The sequence below is a fragment of the Erpetoichthys calabaricus genome, chromosome 2 (genome assembly GCF_900747795.2).
Source record: "Erpetoichthys calabaricus chromosome 2, fErpCal1.3, whole genome shotgun sequence".
Lineage (NCBI taxonomy): Eukaryota > Metazoa > Chordata > Cladistia > Polypteriformes > Polypteridae > Erpetoichthys > Erpetoichthys calabaricus.
In genome coordinates, this window is record NC_041395.2 from 208,820,759 (window position 1) to 208,846,147 (window position 25,389).

At 39.6% G+C, this 25,389-nt stretch overlaps 1 protein-coding gene across 2 annotated transcripts in view; it reads right to left on the reverse strand.

Moving 5' to 3' along the window:
• Positions 1–1,453: 1,453 nt before the first annotated feature.
• The window catches only part of LOC114646754 (solute carrier family 25 member 44-like), a 43,152-nt gene continuing 19,216 nt past the window's right edge, over positions 1,454–25,389 (reverse strand). The window contains exons 3-5 of one of the 2 annotated variants that reach the window (XR_007934069.1): positions 15,430–15,557; positions 3,127–7,212; positions 1,454–1,838 (exon numbers count right to left, since the gene is read on the reverse strand). Coding sequence is in view for 1 of the 2 variants with exons in the window: in XM_028795086.2 (XP_028650919.1) it covers positions 7,021–7,212; positions 15,430–15,557 (320 nt within the window). In the remaining variant the exon portion in view is untranslated. Of the gene's footprint in view, positions 7,213–15,429; positions 15,558–25,389 lie in introns of both variants that reach the window. The other variant, XM_028795086.2, reaches the window with a different exon arrangement.

Consider the following 25,389-nt stretch of genomic DNA (forward strand, 5'->3'; position numbering starts at 1 on the left):
ATATTGTGTGCTCACTCAGGTTCCTTTTCTCTAATACAGCATTTTGCTAAACACTGTTTGTTTACATGGTATGTAAATTATAAATAAAACAATAGCATGCACTCTCAAGCCTGTTTAACCAATTCAGGGACACAGGAGTCTGGAGCCTATTCTGCCATTATTTGTTGCAAGATCAAATCAGCCCTGAAATGACCAGCAGTACATCACAGGGAACACACACATGACAAATTTAGTCACCAACTCCCCTAACATGCAAATTCCACTCAGTCAACACTCAAAGGTGGGATTCAAACACACATTGCTCTATTGAACTACCATGGTAAGGATTCTTAATTAAAGGAAGAGAACCTCACTTCTCAGCCCTTGGTGGTAAGGTGGTACAGTGCTTGAGCCCCCAATGCTGGATTCACTTCACTGATGCAGCATTTGGATTTAAATCTTGTCCTTGTGGAGTCTGTATTTTCTCTGTGTGGATATTTACCTCCCACATGTTAAACGCGTACATGTTTGCTTACTCCTGCGGTGGGTTGGCACCCTGCCAGGGATTGGTTCCTGCCTTGTGCTGGGATTGGCTCCAGCAGACCCCCGTGACCTTCTGTTCGGATTCAGCGGGTTGGAAAATGGATGGATGTTTGCTTACAGTAAATGCAACTTCTAAGTTGGCCCCACTTGAACCTGGGTGTGTGCCTAAGTCTGCCCTGTGATGGCGAGTACTCTGTACGGAGTTGATTTTTTTTTTCTGCCTTCTGTCCAGTGTTGTAGGAATAGACTGTACTCAATGATGATCATCGATATAATAATATGGAAAGAGACTTGAAGTTTTTGAAAGAGAAAATGCACAGTCCTGGCTTGAATGAAGTCTTGGTGCTCTAAACATCATGCCACAGAAAGCTAAATGAAATTACATGGGGCAACTTCGTATAGTGCAGTGCAGACCAGTATCTGTGTGCATTGACCAAAACAGTATTACTCTTAGACTTACAAAATGTTGTGTGTAATACTAAACCTCTCAAATATAGCTGCATAGCCCGACTGCAGTGTACCTGTACATTTCAACTACACATTCTGCTATTCTGTACTTAGACTGCCAAGTGTGAATCTCCCATAACATTAGAAACATTAGAAAACATCAAAGTGATATCTGTAGGTGATTACTTAAAGGGGATAACTATATGCTCATCAACTCAGGAATTTACAACCAATTCTTTTTTATTACTTTTAACATTCTTTTAATTTATATTTGTTTCTCTGTGCTCTTTTTACCCTCCTCAAGAAAAACACTTCTTCAGTTTTATTTCTTATTCACCAGCTTACTTTCTCATTTTCAAGTTAACTTTCACACTGTCCGTATGATTGCAATTAGAATGTGGTCTACTGCATTTGTCACACCATTTTTGGCAAAAAAAGCAAATACTATAAAATATAAAACAAAACTGACAAATAGCGTAAAAAGTATTTGAAAACAACACATAGAATTTTATTTGTCACATTAGAAATTACACAATACAATACATAGTGAAATGCTTCACATCAGTTTTGTGGTCTTCATGACAAGAGAAACTAGTTAATAACTGGTACGTCACTACATCCTAGTTTGAAAGTGTCCCCATTTTGTTCCTTGGGATATCTTTAACTGGATTAACCGGGTTTACCAATGGAGGGATGAAATAAAATGCAATCCAATTTTTCCTGGTGCTAATTTTATGGCAGCCTTATCTTGCGCAGATTTTATGGCATCGACAGTATAAATGCTGTGGAATGCAGTCTTACAAAAGTAAACATAAAAGTTTAACACACCATCTGCAAACCTTGGGGAAAAGAAAGAATATGCCAGCTAACTCATTAAGTATGTGGACTTTCTATATTGTCAAACAATGCCTTCTTACACTTGTTACAAATTAAAAAATGTAGTGCAAAGTGCTAGTACAAACCAAAATTTCCATACACAATGGCCATTAACAAAAAATACCCAAATATTCAAACTGAACTGAGCGCAAAATTACTGGATGTTTCAAGCATTTGCAATGTCCACATCCATCAATACATTGGTTTCAAAGGTTTGCTATTGTGATTACTATGGGAAAGTCTTTAGTCCACACAATCCTAAGGAGGACTAAGTGATAATAAAACATGATTTGATGATTAATAATTCGATAAGCCAACCATTCAAACACACCAACAGGCAGTCAGAGAAGCTCTGGAGGATACAACTACCCACCCTCTGCATATTATATGTTTAAATATACCCTATCAAAGCCTATAAAAATAGAGGTACACTACTTACAGATGATGTTATGCACTGATTTATAGTGTACATTTTTCCCTGTTTATATGCAGGATGAAAAACAAGCTTGCACCTGCTGTAGTAGTTAGAATGTGGTATACGCCACCTATGCACAAGACTTTCCGTTAAAGAATTAGAGCTTGGGAAAAGTAAAGGAGTTTCAAATGTATTGAGAGTTAGTAAATTCTTACTTGTACCACTTTTCAAGGAAAGGTCTAGCAAAGGTTTAGGAAAGCTCACTGTCTAGTAGCATATACATACACCATATATTTTAATAGATATTGACTTGAAAACATACAACTGCACAAATATTTGCAAATAAATTACACTCCCTCCCCCACATCCAAAATTTAATTCCAAAAATGCTTTAATTCTATGGGTAGCAATGTATATTTTCACAAAGAGATTTCAAATCTAAATACATTTAATTTGCAAGAAATATCAATGATTAGAAAATCTTTAATCACTTTGCAAGTCTGTAGTTGACATGTGCAAAGTGTAAAATAAATAATGGGCATATTATTTCTATTACTACTTTTTCCTACATAACATTACTGCATTAATGATAGATGTGCTACCACTAACAAGTTATTTGATATACAACTGAACCCTCTCATTTGTATAATTTGGGTGTCATTTTTTTTTTTTTTTTTTTATATTGCTACTCACTTTTTCCTGATTTAAGATACAGGCATACACTCCTTCAAATAGGCTTCCTCAAGTACCTCTTTAAAATGTTTCTTTATTCATCCTGAAGGGGCTTGGGATGATCTGCAGAGAAAAATGGCTAAATGTCCCCGAATCCAGGTGTTTGAAGCTTGTCATGTCGTACCGAAGGAGACTCCAGGCTGTAATTGCTGGCAAAGGTGCTTCAACTAAGTACTGAGAAAAGGGTCAGAAAAACTTGTAGCAAAAATATAAAACAGAAATCACATTGACACATTTGCAAAAATTTCTAAAATCCTGTTTTTTGCTTTGTAATTCTGGGGTATTAAGTGTTGCCTGATGTGGGGAAAAAATTAACTTAAATGATTTTAACATAGGGCGGCACGGTGGCGCAGTGGGTAGCGCTGCTGCCTCGCAGTTGGGAGATCTGGGGACCTGGGTTCGCTTCCCGGGTCCTCCCTGTGTGGAGTTTGCATGTTCTCCCCGTGTCTGCGTGGGTTTCCTCCGGGCGCTCCGGTTTCCTCCCACAGTCCAAAGACATGCAGGTTAGGTGGATTGGCGATACTAAATTGGCCCTAGTGTGTGCTTGGTGTGTGGGTGTGTTTGTGTGTGTCCTGCAGTGGGTTGGCACCCTGCCCAGGATTGGTTCCTGCCTTGTGCCCTGTGTTGGCTGGGATTGGCTCCAGCAGACCCCCGTGACCCTGTGTTCGGATTCAGCGGGTTGGAAAATGGATGGATGGATGGATTTTAACATAAGGTTTCAACACAGTTAAATGTGAAAAAAGTGAGGAGTACAACTACTTTCTGAATCCACTGTAAAATACATAAAGTATGTAACAGAAATTATTCACATTTGTCTGTACATGACATATGAATTTTGTTACTTGCAATGACGACAAGTGTTAAGGTTAAACTCTTATTTACTTTAATTTTTGAAACATATTACATCATATTATACTGCATTTTAGCTTTCACTTATAATAGTAAATTTACAGTTGTTTTCCAAAAACTTGCAATAAAAAAAATAACTAAAATCATTCTGATAACAAGTATTTCTTGAACACTATGTTATGTTCAATGAAAAACAAGGATAAGTGTACCTGCAACAGCAGCTCACTAAACAGCAACTTTGGAAAACTGTTAATCTCAATTCAAAAATACTTTGACAATGACAATAACCAGTGTTTCAAAATATATTTAAAATATCACTAATTTGAAAAAATTACATCTAACCGGAAAAAAAAAGCACAAAAATTCAGTGAAATCTCAGCAAAGACATAACCATAGGTAATGCCATTTTAAAACCTATCGTGAATTTAAAATAAACACAAGCATTAACCCCGTATCCTAGTGGACATTTAGACCCACCTGATAGCTAAACTGAATTTTCAAAAGTTTGTTTCTTTTGAATGTTTGAATTACAACATATGCACTTGAATAGGAAGTTCCAACCTATTGTGTCCAGTGGATATATTTTCAGCTGGAGAGGATACAATTTTATTATCTTAATGTCCAAAATGTGCCATTTTAATGCATCTGCAATTTAAAATGACATACAAACTCATATAAGCATAATGGGCATCTTGATAGCATAAGGGCAGATCCTCTATGGGTGAAGCATCATAATTAAAACAATTTTATTTTAGATTTACATCACTAACATTTTTAAAAGTAACAAGTTGAAAAAAATATGAAGAGTGCCAGTTAAGAGCTGGACAACACACAATTTTGAACTGACTGAATCAACAATCCACAAAACAAAGTTTAAAAAAGGAGCACCCTAGTCTTTGTACCGTAAGTTGGAAATATGCAGAAGTCCAACGGCTGCTATTGTTAAAAAGACTTGCCATGGCTTTAACTCTGTTGAATTTAATATACAGTATTACTGGTTTCATGGGTGCATAAAAGGCGACATTCAAATAACCATAATCATATAATATAGAGATGGCAAAGACAAAATGTACATACATTAAAACTATCTGCTGGTGGTCCAAAAGGCTCAGTAATGACAAATACACTGTAAAGTACATTTCGCTGTAAGCACAATACAATGGTTGAGCATTTCAACACAAAACAAGTTTGGTGCTTTCCCATTTCTCCCTCTGACACTTAAAACGAAGGGCAACGTCTACAAACACAAAGAAAAATATGGTGTCCTGGTTTCCAGGACATAGTCTGGCTTATAGCACTTTGAATGAGTCTGCCTTCATTTACAAGACATTCAACATGCAATGAAATCATAAATTAATATTCACCAGGCCTATCACATTTTTTGCCTTGTGTGCTCATATAGCTGTTTTGAACAAACAACAACAAAAAAAAAACTGGAGAAAGATGAGAAAGGATAAGCATCTAAAGGTGATTTGGACCAAAGAATTGTTGAATTTGCTGAATAAGTTCAGTAAGGTTTGAAAATGCTGTAAAAATGGTTTTCTAAGAAAAAGACTTTGCTTATAAAATGTAACTGAAATGCAAATGTATAAAAGTCATAATAAAATTAATTATGATTCAAGCGCAGTACTAAATTTCAAGACAGGCAAGAAACAAAGCACAAAAGAATTTGCATGAAACAGGTCTCTTTTCATATAAATGAGTTTAGAGCTTCATCCTCCAAAATAATAAAAAAATTACACCATAAAGAAAATGTAATAAGAAAAAACAAAACATATTTAATCTGTTTGTCTAAAAACAAGAAAAGATGACAACATGCAGGAAACAGTGGCATACTCAAGTATGAAGAAAAAGTTTTGATTGATATCATTGATATCAGCCAAATTATCTGGCTGAGATGGGCTGACTAACAGGTAAAAGAGCACAAAATAAAATAAAAACAAGGTAGTTAAATGACCTGTACAGCAAAGATACTTCTCTCTTCTTGCTAATAAAAACCCAAGATGTTGATTTGTAATTTGAACTAAAGTCCTTTGTGAAGAGTTAAATATTCACAAGAAGCTCTAGTTCTCTGACTTTAAGACAAGTTCAATGTGGCATCTGTCCTTGATATCTTCACCTAAAATGTTACACACAAATAAAAGCAGGTTACATTCTACACACATTCACATTTTCAGCACTGATTGCTGATGTTATTAATAAACTCCAAGACTAATAATGGTTTCTTTCTCAGAATAGTGAAATAGTTTGTATCCCTACCAAAATGAACCTTGTTCTCTATTTAATGTAGCAAATAGCTCCATCCTTCCTACTGTCCATGGTAAAAAGTTTTCATCATTCAGATCAGGAACAAATAATGACTTCACAATGCCTCTTTACAATACATAATTAAATCCAAATATAATAGCATTTGTGTGCTCAGTGTACTTTTTTGCCACACCATCTCCAAACAAAATAACAGCCCATTAGTCCAGCAGTTTCAATAACACTAAACAGGACTTTAAACACAGAGAATGATCATGTCTGGAGGCATGATAACCTCTTGATGAAGTGTCAGTAAAAAGAGGACAATACATGCATGCAAAAACACTTGAGGTAAAAATCAGGTCCTATTGAATGGAGAAAGATGTGCAAATGACCCATTTCCACTTGTCCAAGTTGAGAAAAGAAAGGGCAACAAGATGGTCATCAATGCCTCAAAAATGTTGAATTCTCATCATCAAAGGCCAACTATTTTAACAAAAAAATGGGTTGTGAGGAGCAAGGGCTCTTGCATCCAAAAAGGAGAAGAGAGAAAAATAAGGATATCAATCCCACCCCATCCTTTCTCATAAATATTAGGAAAATGCAATGGACTTCGGAAAAAAACATACTGTAGCACCTGTACAATGGCAGTATTTCTCAGCTATTTTATCTTTGCATACTGTCTTCGTAAGGAAAAAAAAAAACTGGCAAAATAAACCATCTTTATCCGATATTCAATACAATGTTAACAGTATTATTTACTGCTGTTCTAGGTTGACTGGAGACACTCACACCACTGACAAATCAAGAGTACTCTACTGTAGGCCTGGCTACATGTCCAACTGTATCATTTGCAACACTGACAGACAGGTCCAAATTACCAATTGGGATGGAACTGTAAAAAGAGTTATTTTAATAGCAAGCATTGTACTTGGCTACCAATGCCGGGTGTCAAGAAGCTCAGGCCGTAGGCTCAGTTTTTTCAAAGTCTCGTATCCAATAACCACAGCCATGTTGGTAGGAATGACCGAAATGATTCGTGCTGATAATCCCTTAGTCAGACCCCACGCTCCTTCTTCACACAGGAGTTGCTTTAATGTCCGTAAAATTGAGCTTTTTCCTTCTACCTATGTAGAACAAATAAAACATATTACAAGTTAGTTTTAAACCAGTTAAAAATGTATGTTGTCACCAAGAAAACATTACATACACATTACATAATTAGTACTTCTATAACTGCAGTCTAGCTCTCCTAATACATTTTTACCTTATTAGTCCAAACTTGGTTGCCTGAATTTTGTAGCAGTTTTTGTTCAATTCTACCATTTCCCTGAATTATATTTAAAGCAGGACTGCATATTTGCACATGCAACTGGGCAAGGCAAACTAAACAAAATGTATGCTGACAAAGTAAATAATTTCCAAGAAAAGGAAATGAAAATAATTAACTGTGATTTGAAAGAGGAGGAACGTATTAACTATTTTAAATCATGAATAGGATGTGAATACATCTTATATTTAAGTGGACATATATCTACTTGTTCCTAATTATCCAAGTTAATCGTGAGAAGTCAAAGTGATCAGCTTTATTTATGTAGTATATATTTCCAAAACTACAACACGTTAGACACCATGCCGAACAGCAATCACAATAATATTATAATATTGCCACCATTAGCCTTAAAAAAAAAAAAAAAAAAAAAAAAAACCCACACACAATCTTTACTTCACTAACTGTTTCCCGGCAAAATGAAAATATGATAAAACCAAAACTCAATTTTAGATGTATACTTACTACTACATACAGATGCTTTCAGGATGTACATGACCAATGTACTATAAAGCTAACATTCGACTTACATAAACTGGTTAATTCAATTTTAGACTGTCATGTCTTGGCTGCATCAATACCATATTATTATAACTGAAAATGTGTCTATTTCAGCTTGAAATAGATATCTACTTTGACAGATTGTGAGTAAAAAAGGCATAGAGCAGAATCCAAATCCAAAGAAGCACTAAGAATAACAAAAGCAAGGGACTAGAAAAGAAGGGGGCGAAAAGAGAGAGAGAGAGAGAGAGAGAGAGAGAAAAAAAACTGCTTGAGATTTCTATTATGCCTAGACAGCAGCAAAATTAGAAATACTGTACCTAAATTCAACTGACTACCGAAAACCAGGGTCAAATATATTATATTATATATATATATATATATATATATATATATATATATACATATATATGTAAAATCATCGTGAAGCGCACGGCTATGAAAAACTCTTCTTCCTCCACAGTTGCATCAGGCACGATGTAACTCCGAGATGCCTACGATTCAAGCCACCAACGAACACCCCGAAATTGTCAACCATCATACAACAGTTTACTAAACGCCATCAACAGACACTTGGACATAAACCCAGCATATGCCAACTTAAGAAGGACATATACACATTAATTAAACTATACAACATCCCCCCCCCCCCCATACTGAATGTGTTGCTATATATTGCCTTTGATTCTTGTAAGTCTAAGCATTATCCTCTGATGAAGACCCCTGATAGGGGTTGAAAGCTCAGGAATAAAACAATTTTATGATACGTGATTCGTTTTTTCTCCCTTTGTGGATCTCCAACTGCATATATATATTATAATATAATAAATATATATATATATATATATATTATATTATATTATATTATATATTTCTCTTCTGGTTCATCCTGCTTCCACTTCAAAACTGGTTCCGCCCGTAGCCGACACGGCATTTCTCAATTCCTATTCGTCCACTTCCAAACCCTTCCCCACACTGCTTGGACAGTTCAAGGAAAACCCTGGGCAGGATTTACGATACAATGCCCCGACATGTCACACAGATGTTGCAGCGATTTTCGTCAGAGAAGATGGCGAATTGCCTGCCGAAAGGGACATTTGCATCTATCCCATAGGCAACTCCTGTAAGCAGATTTCCATGCTCAATATGAATTGCGATCCTGTGGTTTACCCACTTTTATTCCCTTACAGAGACATTGGCTGGCACAAAGATTTACAACATGTTCCCGATAAAAGAACCGCCAAGCGAATAAGGCTTACTCAATGCCAATTTTACGCATACAGATTAGCAATGAGGAATACATTTAGTATTTTCACTCCAGTGGCAAACTATTCCAACAGTATGTCGTAGATGGCACGCGTCTCAACTATCTCAGATTACATCAACAAGATCTGCGCGTGGAACAATACAAAGGACTATCAGACGCACTTGCAAGCAAACGCTGAAAATAATAACGTACGTGTAGGCAAAATGATCATATTACCGTCCACATTTCCAGGAAGTCCAAGATACATGCAACAAAACTATCAGGATGCCATGGCCATAGTATGTAAATTCGGAAAGCCCGATTTATTTATCACTTTCACATGTAATCCTGCTTGGCCGGAAATTCTACATGCATTGTCGGATACCCAAAGACCAGAGCACAGACCTGATATTGTAGTACGAGTCTTCTGGATTAAGCTTAAGGAATTACTTGGAGACATTTTATAACTTCATACTTTTGGGGTTGTTATTGTTTTCTAGGGTTAGATCTTTCGACTCATTATCTGTCGTCTCCACCAAAACACCTATTCATAACTGCGTCTTTCAAGAAGTATTTATTTCTTGTTGATTTCTAAATTCCTTTCTCACCGTTTTCCATTCCTATTCTTACACTGGCGTATGCTACGGTGGGTGTCGGCTAGTATATATATCTTAAGAAAACACCTTTGTTCTACATTCCAGAAAAAAGGCATACTAGCAATGTAGGAGACATTCTCATATTAAAAGCTCTCTCTACATTGAAGTGTTTGAGTTCATGGAGCAACTTTTAGTAATTTCTATATTTATGTGATCCCTGGAAACCCAAGTAATAAGACAACTACAGTGAATGTGGCTGTTGATTGTGATCTGTAATCAGCTTCTAAATAGCTATTTTTTAATATTCAGAATATAATGCAAGCACTCTTACACCTAGTGCTTGAATTTCATGGTCTACTTCTTTAAAAGGGCAAAGGCACTGTGAGAAGGAACTTGAGTTTCATTTTAAACTTTACAGTGTACCTGAATAATACAGTTTATTTATACAATTTCAAAAAATCATTTCAGGTAAAAATTTCAAATCACTGACTCATAAATCTGTTAATTTATTACTTAAAATAACAACTACCAGTTGGCCTAAGAAAAAGCAGGTACAAATCAAGGAGTACATACTGAAATGACCTCTGTAACACATGTTGCTTAAATTGCTGCATTGACTTTTGAGGACTTTTTGTTCCGCTCCTGTTATGACTCTCAGCATTGGTGTCAACTTCTGGGGTACAGGTGGAGGGGTTAGTTGGTCTCAGTGCATTGCTTATAGAACATGTAGTATGGAAGTTTTTCCATCTGTTGCTGAACTGTGTGCTCTAGAAATCAACTCGCATGTCATCCTGAATATACAACACAACAGCTAAAAATACATTGTCTCAAAGAATAATGCAAGTCTTCTTGCAAGGAAGCCCAAAAATAACAGAGCTAATAAAACTAAACAAAATGTAAAATGTGCCTATGGAACTCCTCGCTATCTCCAGTGGACTATGTTTGCTGCTACTAAAACCATGAAAGGGCTCTTACTAGGTCATTACTGATCAAAAAAAGAAGAAAAAAAAAAAGAAAATTCACTAGTGTAAGGATGAAAAGAAAGAATATTTTTTTGAATTTGGATATAAAAATCTCCATGTGACTAATAATAACAAAGTCAAATTGGTTAGGTACAGTTTATTTCTTAAGGTTAGATTTAAGTAATTTTTTTACTTGGTAGGTTGTTGATGTTAGCTATATCCTGATAGGTAAAACAGAACCAAAAAGTGTGTATATAGTAGACACCCACGAAGTCGCAGTTCAGAGTTTGCGGGCTCAGTCATTCGCGGATTTTTCCTTTGAACCTAACTAATAATTGTTAGCGGAAACCGCAAATATCCTCCGCAACTTTTATGCCTTTTTTTGTGGCAATACTGTACTGTAGAGAGAACCGTGGCTTGGGATGGTGAAAGTAGCCAATAGAATTTGAAACTGCAACTCCCAGCATTCCCTGCAGTGGATCTGATTGGTCTTCTGCTGAGGGTGCTGGGGCTGTTGAGGTCAAAGGGTGTCAGTGCTGCTTTTAAAAAAGGGGACTGGTGACCAAAAACCAAAAAAAAAAAAAAAAGTTTTTGTAATTTGTGTTTCAAGTTCTTGTCTGTCCGTCTTCTGTTGGGTTACCTGTACTTGTTCATTTTGTCCTGGATCGTTTCGTGCATCTGGATTGTCTGCCTGTGTACATGAGGACTGTAAACGGATTCATGGCCATCCTGCAAAGAAAGGAGTGCTCCTGAACCCGTCCACCCGTCTTCACCATTTCAGGAACTAGCGGTAGGACTATCTTTACATTCCCATTCAACGTGCGGATCTCTGGACTATCTATTTTCATCATTACATTTCATCCGTTGCTGTTCTTCATGAACTTTATCATAATTTACTGTGTGTTTTGTTTGTGCTTTGTTGTATTTAATGTGTAATCGCCGTAAGGGGAACGGGGGTGGTATCATTTTCTTATTTCATTTGTTTTCATTACATTCTTTATTTGCTGTTTGATTACCATTTTTCTTTGTTTTTGTCTCTGTTTGTGAGTGCGCGCTGATCGGGTCAAGGCTGGTTGCGTCCCTGGAATCTCCACCATAAAAATAAATAAATCACCGTCGACTGTGTGAATCTTAGCGGCACCAGACCGCTACAGCATTATTAATTTCTCCTTGCTGCTGATTGACTGTGATACATCTCCAGCTAAGTGTTCTTGTGTTTTCCGTTTACTTAAAAGCCTGAACAGCACCAGTCCTTTTTGGCTGATTGCTTTGCTTCTCGCTCCTCTCTCAGACATTCTCTGCTCCTGTTGGGGGTTGTGCTCCCCTATGATGTTTGTCTGTTGTTTAATACTAGAATTACCAGGGCCTACAAAAAAACTTGCAGATCCGTCCCACCTTAAATCGCTTCGCACCTCTCCGTCAGTGTCTTTTGTCCTATCACATCCCCCCACCCCACACAGTTTTCTCAGCTCAAATCTGTTTACCTGCGTGTCAGTTGCTTAGTGTTGTATAGAGTGAGAAGTCAAGCAAAATGACACCTTTAATAAATACTATATCGTTATTTGGAACACATGCATTTCATGTGTGTTCCGTGTCAACAACGATATATGTAAACACATCGTTAAAACAGAATCGTTTTCATGTTTTAGTAATAATTGAAAAAATGTAGACATGAAGTGTATAATGTGTGAAGCCTGAAGTCCAAATATCAAATAAACACTTTCACAAAAGGTACAAATATAACAGAACAAGTCTGCTTCTATTCAAGAATATAACTGAAGAAAAAGAACCCACATTAGGGTGCGAAATCGACACGCATTTTCTACGAACGCTTCGGTGGCGCAACGGTATCAACAACTGGCAATCAAAACTTCACGGGTTCGACCCCGGACGAGTCCGTTTGAGAAGCGAGCTGCTCTTATTCTTACTATTTTAGAATGCAAACATACATTTGATTTCAGTCTGTAACAGCCGGTGTAAATATATGATACTTGTAAAGGTTAGCTTTGTTTTTTTTTTTTTTTTATTCACTTTTATTCTCTTAGTCACGTTCACGATCCCACTACCCCCCCGCCCCCCCAGCATTTGACACTGCTTTTTTCACATAGACACGCTAGAACACAGGTGAACTCAGATGATGCTGTCGGTTCTACATTGGAGCAAGAATGCATGTTGCACTTTTGCCATCGCTGTACTTTGTATATGTACATGGGAAGCTCTGCTCTCTACTTGTGACTTTACGCTGTAGGAAGTAAGTAAATAAATAAAGGTAAATAACATTCGATCTGGCTCTTATATACAAAGTACAGTGACAACAGCTTCCACCTACAGCTATAGACTCTTCAGTACGTGAGCGACTCTCCACGCTGGTGTGTTTACATCTGGATGGTGCATGTGCTCCAAAAAAAGTCTAACTGCATTCTCGTACCATTGCTTGCATACTAAAGTTTCAGCAGGCACTTTTCGTGGCATTACACATATTTTTTTGAGCATGCCCGTGTCGATCAAACACAGGAAGCTTTGCAGTCTACTTGTGACTTTATGCTGTAGGAAGTAGGTAAATAACTCAAGGTAAAAAACATTCGATCTGGCTTTTATGGAAGTAAAATATAAATGTTAATGTTTTGGGCACATGCACCGTCCAGATCTAAACATTAGCGTGAAAACGTACAACGCTAAAAATCTAACCATTTATTTTCACAACCGTTTAATCTAATTAAACAAACCCTAATTTAGGATTGCAAGGGAATATAGCTCAGCCTAACAAAACTGGGCATAAGGCAGAAACAAACATTAGATGAGGTGCTACTAAATCACAAGAATAATTACATAATAACCTGCATTTACTCTCATCAAGCCTACAAAGAGTCATCAATTAACCTAACACATGCATTGTCAGGCTATCGAAGGAAAGCTGGCTAAATACACCAACTATTACAAAAATGTTCAAACACCATGAAGAATATGATTAAGGCTTTAGTTCAGATACAGACTCCTGATGTTGCTGGTGAAGATGTATGCACTGCTAGCTCACTTGTTTAAAAACAAAGAACAAACAATATGTGAATTTACTGTATTTAACTGTTTATTAACACTAGAATCCATGAAGCTTACGATTTTTTTCATTGCCCCTGACCTCCTTAAATTTTCCTGACCTATGCAAAATAGCTCATAGCTCCTATTACTGTGCTAAAAGCCCACTTTTGTTTTGCAAATGTGTGGTTTAGCAAAGCACAGCCTGCCACACCCCCACCACCTCATTCAGTCAGATGAAGGCATCACCCTACTGAAATCCTCACAGTTCAAGTCTGTGCTGAAGTGTTTATCTGGTGATGCAATTGCATGGAATTATATAGGGAATAAAATAATATAATTTGAAATATATACATTCCATGTGTATTGATGTAAATGTCCATGTGCAAGGAAAAGTAACATCCACCATAGACATTGCAGTGTCCGTTTGCTCAACATGACACCAAGAAGAAATGATTCAGCTGCGTTTGTGTATCTGCTTGTATCCCTTCAGCGATAATATTTACAAGCACCATAAATTTACACAGGATGTTACGGACTCACATCAAATGTACGCTTTTATTATGTGATAATAAAAATAGCGACTCACTACTCAAAATGCTAAATACAACTTTGAGGTTGCTAACCAATAGCTTTTCCACTGCGCCATCTGCATAACTCAAAAACAAAGTAGCGCTACCACTGTGACAACTGGTTGAAAATGAAATGCACAAACACACATGTAGGTGATCGTCTTGTATTTTATACCGACTGATAGTTGGACTTCAGCAACATGTCAATTGAGCAATTTCTTTATCTTCGGTTTTATCCTTGAAAAAAAGCATATTTAAAATTTTGTTACACCTTTTGTGAAAGTGTTTATTGGATATTTGGGTTTCAGTCTTCACACATCATACACTTCACGACATCGTTGTACTTGGACACATGAAAACATTTTCTGTTTTTCTTTGTCACTCTATATTTACACATTGTTGCAGACACGGAAAACACATGAAATGTATTTATTTCAAATCATGATATTTCATTACCTATATAATTCCATACAAACGCATCGCCAGATAAACACTTCAACACAGACTTGAACTGTGAGGAATTCAGCAGGGCAATGCCTTCATCTGACTGAATGGGGGGTTTGTAGCAGGCTGCGTTCTACGAAACCACACATTTGCAAAACAAAAGTGGGCTTTTAGCACAGTGATAAGGAGCTACAAGCTTCTTGGCGTATGTCAGGAAAATTTAAGGTCAGAGGCAATGAAAAACTCATAAGTTTCAGGGACTGTAGTGTTAAAGTAAACACAAATAGCCAATGTTTCATCACAACAAGCGTCCTCTGCTCTCTGCATTATTTGTTTATGATTTCCCTGTTGTGCAAGACCTGCAGTAACTTCTTCTCATTGCACAATATAAAACTACATACTAAATTGGCATTTAGAGTAAAAGGGGAAGATAAAGTGATCAGGCTGAATTCATAAAAGCAAAGTAATACATTATTACTTCTAATGTTAGGACACCAACTCCAAAAATATACATACCAAAAAACAAACAAAAAAAAAAACAAAAAAAAAAACACCAGGGCTTCAGGAGAGTATACTAAAATGCAGGACTTTATACCTACAATGTATTAAAATTTAAGGTCTGCCAACCATATTTATGTGCCAAATTATAAACAATCTCACCTGCACACGAGCTCGAACCACATCCATTGGGTTGGTCAGTGTAGATGCAGTAGCTGCAGCCAAGGGTCCAGAGACAGCCTGAAGCAGAAGATGTGGGCAGTCAGGAGGGGCCAAACGAGAAAGATGCTCTAGGTGGAAGAAAACAGCAATTTGATATGCGAGATCTGATCATCATTTTATATCAAAAAAGTTAACAAAAACACTGTACTACAAATAATACAAATATTCTAATCAGTATAAGTTTCAGAAATTAAGATAAAGGCAAACAAAAGACAAGGTTCTATAAAACGGTATACAATGCAGTTGACTCCTAAGTGTTGAGTTCTATTCTGAGCTGAGTAACTGCCAATGTAAAAATTTGCATGTTCTCTCACTGTTCACATAGGTTTTCTCACATCTTAGGATACATTCAATGGCACGCAAAAGTATTCAGTCCCTTTGAAAGTCATCAAAATGTTCTGCATGACAAAAGATTTGTGCACATATTTAGCCATTCTGTATTTTAATGTGAACTCTTATGCTATAACAATTCATTTCCAAAGTCAAAATAAACCATTTACTGTGACAGATGGGTATCAGCAAGAGTGAAAGGGAAGGTCTACAGGACGGTAGTGAGACCAGCTATGTTATATGGGTTGGAGACGATGGCACTGACCAGAAAGCAGAAGACAGAGTTGGAGTTAGCAGAGTTAAAGATGCTAAGATTTGCACTGGGTGTGACGAGGTTGGACAGGATTAGAAATTAGTACATTAGAGGGTCAGCTCAAGTCAGAGAGGCAAGATTGCATTGGTTTGAACATGTGCAGAGGAGAGATGCTTAGTATATTGGGAGAAGGATGCTAAGGATAGAGCTGCCAGGGAAGAGGAAAAGAGGAAGGCCTAAGTGAAGGTTTATGGATGTGGTGAGAGAGGACATACAGGTGATGGGTGTAACAGGACACGATGCAGAGGACAGAAAGATATGGAAGAAGATGATCTGCTGTGGCAACCCCTAACAGGAGCAACTGAAAGAAGTAGAAGACTGTAGATATTTATCTAAAGAAGAAAAACTCAAAAGTTAGTGTTTGCGTAAGTATTTAAACCTTTGCGCTTTGGAAACACTAGGTTTACACAAATGACAAATTAATCACAAAGGTGACTGTGATTTGACCATAATTAGGTACTACTTATGAGTTTCTCTGAATATAAAAAGTACTCTCTGTAAGGTCCATAGTCTTCTTTTGGACAGTCTGCAAAAATGAAGACAATGTAGCATTCTGCGGATATAAGAAAAAAAGTCATCGAAAGGCAGGACATGGCTACAAAAAAATATCAGTTTGAATGTCACGTTAAGCACTGTTGGATCCATCAACAGAAAGTGGAAGGTTCATCACAGCACAGGCCGCCCCTCATAACTAAACATCAGAGCAAGATGTCAACTGGTGATAGAGGCTACTAAAAACCCAACCGTTACTTTCAGAAGTCTGCAATGCTCTTTGGCTGAAACTGGAATGAAAGTGAATGGGTCCACAATTTCAAGAGCTCTCCAAAAAACAGGCTCCACATAAAAGGCATGTATGGCATTTGCTACAAAACATGAGAAAGACCCAGTTAAGATGTAGGAGAAGATTTTATGGTCAGATTTTTGGCCAGAATTTAAAGAGGTATGTGTGGTGCAAAACTAACACTGCCCATGCCTCAACAAACACCATATCTATGGTGAAATATGGTGGTGGCAGCATTATGCTATGAGAATGCTTTTCATGTGCTGGGACTGGGCATCTTCTCAGAGTTGAAGGGACAATGGGTGAACACAAATATCACACAATACTGCAGGGGAACTTTTCCCAGTCTGCTATGAACCTACGGTTCAGGAGAAGATTCATCACAATGACACAAAACATAAGGCTAAAGTGACACTGGAATGGTTAAAAAAACAAAAGGGTGAATCTTTTGGAATGGCCAAATCAAAGCCCTGATCTTAACTCTATTGAGAATCATTAGCACTATTCTAAAAATGCTGTCCTGAGGCGCCAACCTAGAGGATCTCTATAAATTCTGCAAAGAAGGACGGAGAAGAATCACTCCTAATGAATAATGTGCAAAACTAATATACTGCCTTAATTCTTTTGGGGTAACTCTTACAAAAGGGTTTTTGACAATGTATTACTAAGGTGTAGGGCATTAATACTTTTGCAAACACTAGCATTTGAGGTTTTCTTCTTCAGTCAAATATCTAAAGAAAATGGTTTATTTTGACTTTTGAAATGTATTGTCACAGCTTAATGTGGTGTAGCGGGTCCACAGCTCGTGTCAAAAAGGCCACTTTTTAAATAAAAAATCACCGCCTTCACGGCTTAGAGAGGGGGCGTGGTAGTGTGGCGGATCGGTTCCCGGGGAATTCGTGATGTGGGCGGTCGACGCTTAATGTGCACAGGTGGGGAGTCATCCGGATCCGTAACTGTTCCCGGGAGCTGCTAATTGCTACATCTGATCCATGTTCCTGTAATAAATAGAAGCGCGAGGCGGCTAGAAGAAAGGAGAAAAGAAAAGAAAAAAATTAACAGAGGTTAAGAGAAGAGAAGGCGGCGGCAGGAAGCAGGCAGGTGAAAGCCGGTGGGTGAGAGAGCAAAGAAGGCAGCTGAGCAGTGAGCCCTAGCGTGGTGTTTGGCCGACACCTAGGGCAGTCAGTAGTGGTCACTCCTGCTAAGCATTTTGAAGAGCGGGAGTGACCAGAAGAAGGATGGCTTGCCGCAGAAGACAGCGTGAGTTGGGAGGCTTGGGAGGTGGATTCCCCAGCGTGAGCGTCCTGGTCGCTGGGAAACCCAAGTCTCGGTCTGGGGAGAGCAGAACAGAAGCCAGGGATCGGGAAGCCTCCAGACCAGCAGGCAGAGCAGGTTAGCTGCAGCTAGGGTGACTCCCCTGGTGCATTGCCTGGATGGGAGAAGCAGGGGAGTCGCCAGTTATCAGAAGAAGAATGCACTTTGTGCAAGAAGGCTTTGTGATTTTAATAAAGACAGCTTCCAGCCATTGTTTTAACCTCATTGTTTTTAAAGGGATTGTTTTTTCTATTTATTGCATTTTAACCTTCACTAGTTCACTTGTTTTATTGGATTATTTATTTAATGAAGACATTTGATACACTGCACTTTATTTAATTTGGACACTTTGTTTTGTTTGCCGTTTTTAATTAAAGCACTTAGCACTTTTTGCACCATCCCCTTGCTTCATTGTTTGTGCCTCACTGTCCAGCGCAACGGTGACATTACCGACGGTGTCGGGTTCAAGAGCTCCCAGAAGCAAGCATGGAGCAGAACCCGCATCGTCACACTTAAGAGTTCACAATAAAATGCTGAATGGATAAATATGTGTGCACATCTTTAGTCATGTAGATAATTAAGACTTTCAAGGGTACTACATACTTTTGCGCACCACTGTAATAGGTCTTTTATAAATAGCATCAGTGTTATTAGAGCATGATTGTGCGTTGCGATACCTTGATGGTGTAAAAACATAAAATGATGTAATTGAACAAAATGTACGTGTGTAAGTACAGAAAATAGAACAGAATGATCAAACTTGTTTGTGTTTTGCGTACGTGACAAAAAGCATGTATACTTTCTGGAAGTTTTCTTTCAATGATGTGTGTGACAAGAAAATATACCTTTAGGGTAAGGACTTTACCAATTGGAATAATACAAAATGAGTCAGGACGCTATTTTTATTGCTTACGTGGTCAACGATCAGGAGACTAGAAACGTATAAAAGAGCAAGGATATCTGCGCTCGAGGCAGATGAAGTGCGGTGTCCTAGGACTGTATTTCTCTGTCATTTTACCCTTGTCTGGTATGTATCAATAAAAGGTTTTTACTAATTTTAATTTTCTTCTCTGTCTTCAGTCACAAAAAGTGTCCACAGTTTTTGGCGCCCGGACGTGGGGCAAGAGACGGCCGGTCGACTCCTCCAGCGAGACCATTTCAGTGATCCGTCTTACCAGCGGACTGCCGTCAATTTGAGCGCTCCGGCAGCAGAGCATGCAGCTCCGGCAAAAGTTAGGACTGCCCTGTCCTGAGACAGTTCTTGCGTGAGGAGCCCCTGGTCTCCTCTTTGCTACATCCACGGTGACTGAACGGATTTCCAGACAGAGCTTGCACACTTCCAGGCTGGGGTAAGCACCGGGGAATTTCCGAACATTTTTTATTTTCTAAATTACGGGAGGGCGAGTTTCCTGTTGACCGTCTAGTCATACTCATATCTCAACGGGTTGCTTAAGGTGATGGAGACTTGACCCAAGCAGTTTGACGCATACGAAAGGTCTGACGAAAGGATACTGGCCTCACCCATATCCTAGACTCGGCTGGACGTATTGATGTAGTATTCTGCTGAACCGAATCGGACACGAAGTCACCTGAGCTGGAATCCGGGGATGTGAGCGGACAGGCTAACGGGACGAGTAACGGGGTGGTATATATATGTATGGAAACATAAACAGAAAAAGAGCACAGATTGCAGGATTGCTGTTAGGACGGAATAAATAAATCTACATACTAATAGCAATACCGTGTTCTCCTGGGAACTGGGACAGGACCGATAGTTAGGTGTCTCCCCTTGGGAAAAAAGAAGGGAACAGTAAGGGAACAGTGAGTGGCACACTTAATACCTCGCTGATTCATACGTACAAGGGATTAGGCGAATCAGTATATAGTTGGAAAATTAAATACAGGACCCGGGAGGGCAAGGGGACATAATGGGAACTTATAACAGTAAGCCTGTTAATCGCCGCACAGGGGGATCAAAATCATTAATGCTGGAAGAATTATTTTCGGAGGATCAACAGACGCCCCGTAAAAATGGGTCTCCTAGGAAATTTATAGAAAAGAAGACAGGTTTAGATTTCAAGAAGGCATGTAAGAAATGGAATAGACAGAGTGGTGGGCGTTGGCCGATAGAGGGGACAGGAGATGTAAGTGAAATACAGGAAGCTAGGAAGATCCTGTGTAGGAATAAGCAGGGTTGTTATAATAGTGGACCGTATCGAATGGATATGTTCGATAGATGGGAATTAGTAATAAAAGACAGAAATTTAGAAGCAGTACAGAAACAGAATGAATTGTTGCGGGCAAATGAGGGAAAGGCTAAAAAGGAGAAAGAGGAATTACTAATTACATTACAGAAAGTTCAGACAGGCACTGAACCACAGGCAGATGGGAGGAAAAGGAAGAATAATCCAAATAAAGACCCCCTTTATCCTATTATTTTTTCCCCTCCTCAGTACCAACCTCAGGCACCTCCATTATCCCCTCCTCTATCCCCCATTCCGACTGCCCCCCCTACACTACAACTAGCAGAAGTTTCCCCTGATGATCCCCCAGGCACAGATCACTATGACCCCTCTACCCATCGTGATGACCCACCCTGTACTAGACAAACCCCCGTCTCCAAATGCACTCGAAGTCAAACCTCCACTCACAAACCAGCTCCAACTTTTTTTCTCTTCTGATCCTTCACCTTTACTTACTTGCCCTTTAATAGAAGTTCCCAATCCCCATTATAACCCTGCCCATCCAGCCGGACCCCAAAATCCCACAACAGTTATGATAAATCGGAACTGGGACATCCAAGAACTAAAAGATGTCGTGAATGCACTTCCAGATCCAAAGGAAGTAGGAGGACTAAAATTTGTTGAACAACTTGATCAGTTAGATAGCATGTATAAGCCTAACGCTGCTGAATGGACCCAGGTACTTCGTCGAAAGCTTGGGACCACATGGGCCACTGTTAGCAGGGGTGTCCACAATGACGTTCCATGGGTATGGAACCCAGCTTTAACTCGAGGACAGGGGATAGGTGGAGAAGGCGAATTTAACCCACAATGGGAGGCGTTGAGACAAAATATTGCAGAAAAATATAAAAAAGGAACGGACTGGTCCCTTATTTCTGCTGCAAAACAAAAGAGAGACGAGACGGTTGATGAATGGGCACATAGGATTCAAGACCTTATGGCTAATCACTCGGGCTTGGAAAATGTTGATGACCACACCCGAGCTGCAGTTCCACCTTTTGTTTCCGGTTTGCGCCTTGATATACAAAACAAGGTCCGCACTTCCTGTATTGAGTGGGAAAGTGCCACGTTTGATGAAGTCAAACGACATGCTGAACATGCCGAAAAACAAACTAAGCAGAAGGAATCGGACTCTCATGCCAAATTATTGGCAGCACAGATGAACTATTATACCAGGAATACTCCTGACCGAGGCCGAGGATATGGCCTTAGAGGAAGGGGACGAGGACGAGGAAGAGGTGGTTTTAGAGCTCCTCCTGTTGACCACAATAAGAATCCTTTTATTCCCTCTCCCTTAATTTCCAATGCTAATTCCTACTCTTGCTACGCCTGTGGTGAAACTGGACATTTTCGTCGGGAGTGCCCTCACAGACAGCAACAGCCCCCACCTCCCCCTATTCCACCTGTTTTTTCTGACACCCCTGACCAACAATACTGGCCATAGGAAAACGCAGGGACCTCCAGCCACTCTTTTCAACTACCTTTGCTCACCCATAATTCAGAGACTGATCCTTTACTGACATTGTTCGTTGATGGCACTGAGACTATTTTCTTAATCGACACTGGTGCCACTCGATCTACCCTCTCGCTGGCAAAGGTCCCTGCCTCGAACGAGACTGTTACTGTGCTTACTGCTTCTGGACAACCTCACCTTCTTCAAGTATCAAAACCTCTTCAAGTCCAGTCACGTCCTGGCGGACATACCTTACTGCATCGTTTTCTTTTGAATCAGCTCTGTCCAGTTAACCTTTTAGGAAGAGATCTCATGACAAAACTTTCTCTTTCTATTTCTATGACTGACAAAGGTTTTTTCTGTTCAACCCCCAAGTTGTTGTGTCAAATTGCCCCTTACCCCAAACCCTCTTTTGCAGCTTGGACTTTAGATATTTCCCCACACACCATTCTCCTCAAAGCCCTACACTCTTTTTCCCCTTGTCTCTTTCCCAATTTACAGGCCCCTGACATTTTACACTGTACTGCCCAATACTTCCCTATAGAAGTAGACACCCCCTGGCTAGAATCTTTCCTTACTTCTGGTACTTGCCCCGAAACCCTTCACATCTCCTGTGTTTTTATTTCATCCACAAAGGCAGCTGCTTCTGTTCATCTTACATGCTCACAGCATATATATTATCTTGGCGGCTCAGTGCCTCATATTTCCTTAGCTAAATCACGCACTGTTAAATGGGGGGAAATAGGACCATGGGTAGAAAAATGCCTTGAAAGAACAGACTGGTTACAAGTTACTCCGGGTATTTTTGATACTCCTGACCGTTTAATAACTAAAGTGGTGTTTCAAACTGATTTTTTAGTACATCGCGCTTTGTGCCGTCCTTCCTCTTTTGCTTGTTCATTGCAAACCACTTTCCCTTCTTGGCTCTCTATGCTCCCTGATTCACTATGGTCCCAGGGAAAGAATGATTATGGAAGGATAGCCCATTGTGAGCCTCTGGTGATCCACCCGAAATCCTCCTTCCGCCCGCACCGTGCCCAATGTCCTCTGTCTCCCGAAGCAGAGGCTGGCATCTCCGCCGTACATTCCGATCTCGTCAAACGCGGTACCGCCGTTGGACATGGACCGTCATGCCTCAGGGATACACTGAAGCCCCTTGTGTATATGGACAAGCTCTTTCCCAAAATTTAGAAGGCTTTTGGCCGGACAGGATACAGTATGTAGATGGAAATGATATGTAGCGCTACGGAAGATGATTGTACAAAAGATACCCAGAAATTGTTGCTGTTTTTGGGGGACAATGGCCATAAAGTTTCTAAAGTTAAGCTGCAGCTAATCAAAACAACTGTAAAATATCTAGGTCATGACATTACGTATGGAACAAGAGCTCTCTCTAGCGATCGCATTACAGCCATCCAAAATCTTCCTAGACCAGTCACAAAACAACAGGTTATGTCTGTTTTAGGTATTCTGGGCTACTGCAGACAGTGGGTTCTAAATTTTACTGAAAGAGCACAGCCGTTGCAACAATTGGCTAATACTCCTGGCATCCCCCTTTCTGGCCAGGTCCAATGGAATGAACAGGCTGAGAAGGCTCTCTGTGACCTCAAAACTGCTCTTCTCTCTGCGCCCGCGCTTGGTTTGCCTGATCATTCTCGTCCATTCACTTTGTTCATGGACGAAAAGCAGGGATTTATGAATGCAGTACTGACGCAACAACATGGAGATAAACAAAGACCGGTGGCTTATTTTTCTAAAAAACAGGATCCAGTGGCCGCAGCACTTCCTCCGTGTCTTCGTGCTGTGGCTGCAACAACAGAAGCTGTATTAGCAAGCACGGATGTAGTTCTCATGAGCCCCCTAACAGTTAAAGTGCCTCACGCTGTACATTCTATCCTAGTACAAGCCAAAACTTCACATCTCAACCAGTTACGCAGTGGTCCAAGGGGACCGCCTGCTGGAAGCAAATGGAATTTCATCAAGCTTGAGTGCACAGGCAGCTGAACTCGTAGCACTCACTCGAGCATGTCAGCTGTCCGAAGGGAAGATCGTAACAATTTATACGGATTCCAGGTATGCTTTTGGAGTCTGCCATGATCATGGAGCACTATGGAAACTAAGGGGATTTAAGACCAGTACTGGCAAACCCATCCAACATCAGAAATTGATCAAATCCCTTTTAGAAGCTATAACCAAACCATCGAAGCTAGCGATTGTTAAATGTCAAGCTCACACAGGAAAACAGGATCCTGTTAGCAAAGGAAATGAATTAGCTGACCACTTTGCTAAAGAGGCTGCATATAATAACACACCAATTTCTTTATTCCAACAGAGAAATGACCAGGATCCTGATAATCAAATTATTTCTTTACAGAGTGCAGCCACGGATATCGAAAGGAGAAAATGGTCCAAAGAAGGGTCCCTCTCTGATGGAGTCTGGACTCATAAACACACTAACAAACCTTTTCTCCCAAAAGCCTCTTTCCCAGGAATGGCAAAAATCGCCCATGGCCTCGATCACGCAGGTAGAGATGCCATGGTTCGAGATGTTGAAAAACATTGGGAAGCTGTAGGTTTCTCTACATATGCAGAGCAATTTTGCAGACGCTGTGCAATATGTCAAAAGTTTAATGTGGGAAAAGGTACCCAGGTAAGTCCCGCCGTTACCCCTAATCCAATGGGTCCGTTTGAACACCTCCAAATGGATTTCATTGAACTAACCCCGTCTAAAGGGTACCGATATTGTCTTGTGATTGTCGATGTGTTCTCCCGATGGGTAGAGGCTTTCCCTTCAAAACACAACGATGCCAAAACAGTAGCTAAAGCACTAATTAAAGAGATTATTCCAAGATGGGGTATTCCTCAAAAGTTACAAACAGATAATGGCACTCATTTTGTGAACTCAGTTATAAATGAATTAACCACCTGGCTCCAAATTAATGTGCACCATTATTGTAAATACCATCCCCAAAGCGGAGGCATCGTAGAACGATGCAATGGCACTTTAAAAGCTAAACTCGCAAAAATTTGTGAACAAACTAATTTATCATGGCCGGATGCACTACCCTTAGCTTTAATGGGACTAAGGGGACGGACACACCGACAACTGGGACTATCGCCGTTTGAGATTCTGACCGGACGTCCCATGCCCATTGGCATGGTTGTAGGAAATGTGAATTTGCATACTGTGGACAATGATCTTCTCTCTAGTCTTGCAGGTTTGCGAACCTCGTTGAAGGAAATCCACCAGCAGGTTAATCAAGCCTGGAGGACCAGCCCCCTTTCCAAGGATTTACCAATTCCCTTGGGCACCTGGATCCTGGTTCGAGATACTCGGAGGAAACACTGGCATCAGCCTAGGTGGAGAGGACCATTCCAAATTCTTCTATCCACACCACACGCCGTGAAAGTTGAAGGACTGCCTGCCTGGATCCACGCATCGCATTGCAAGAAATGGCTATCTTAA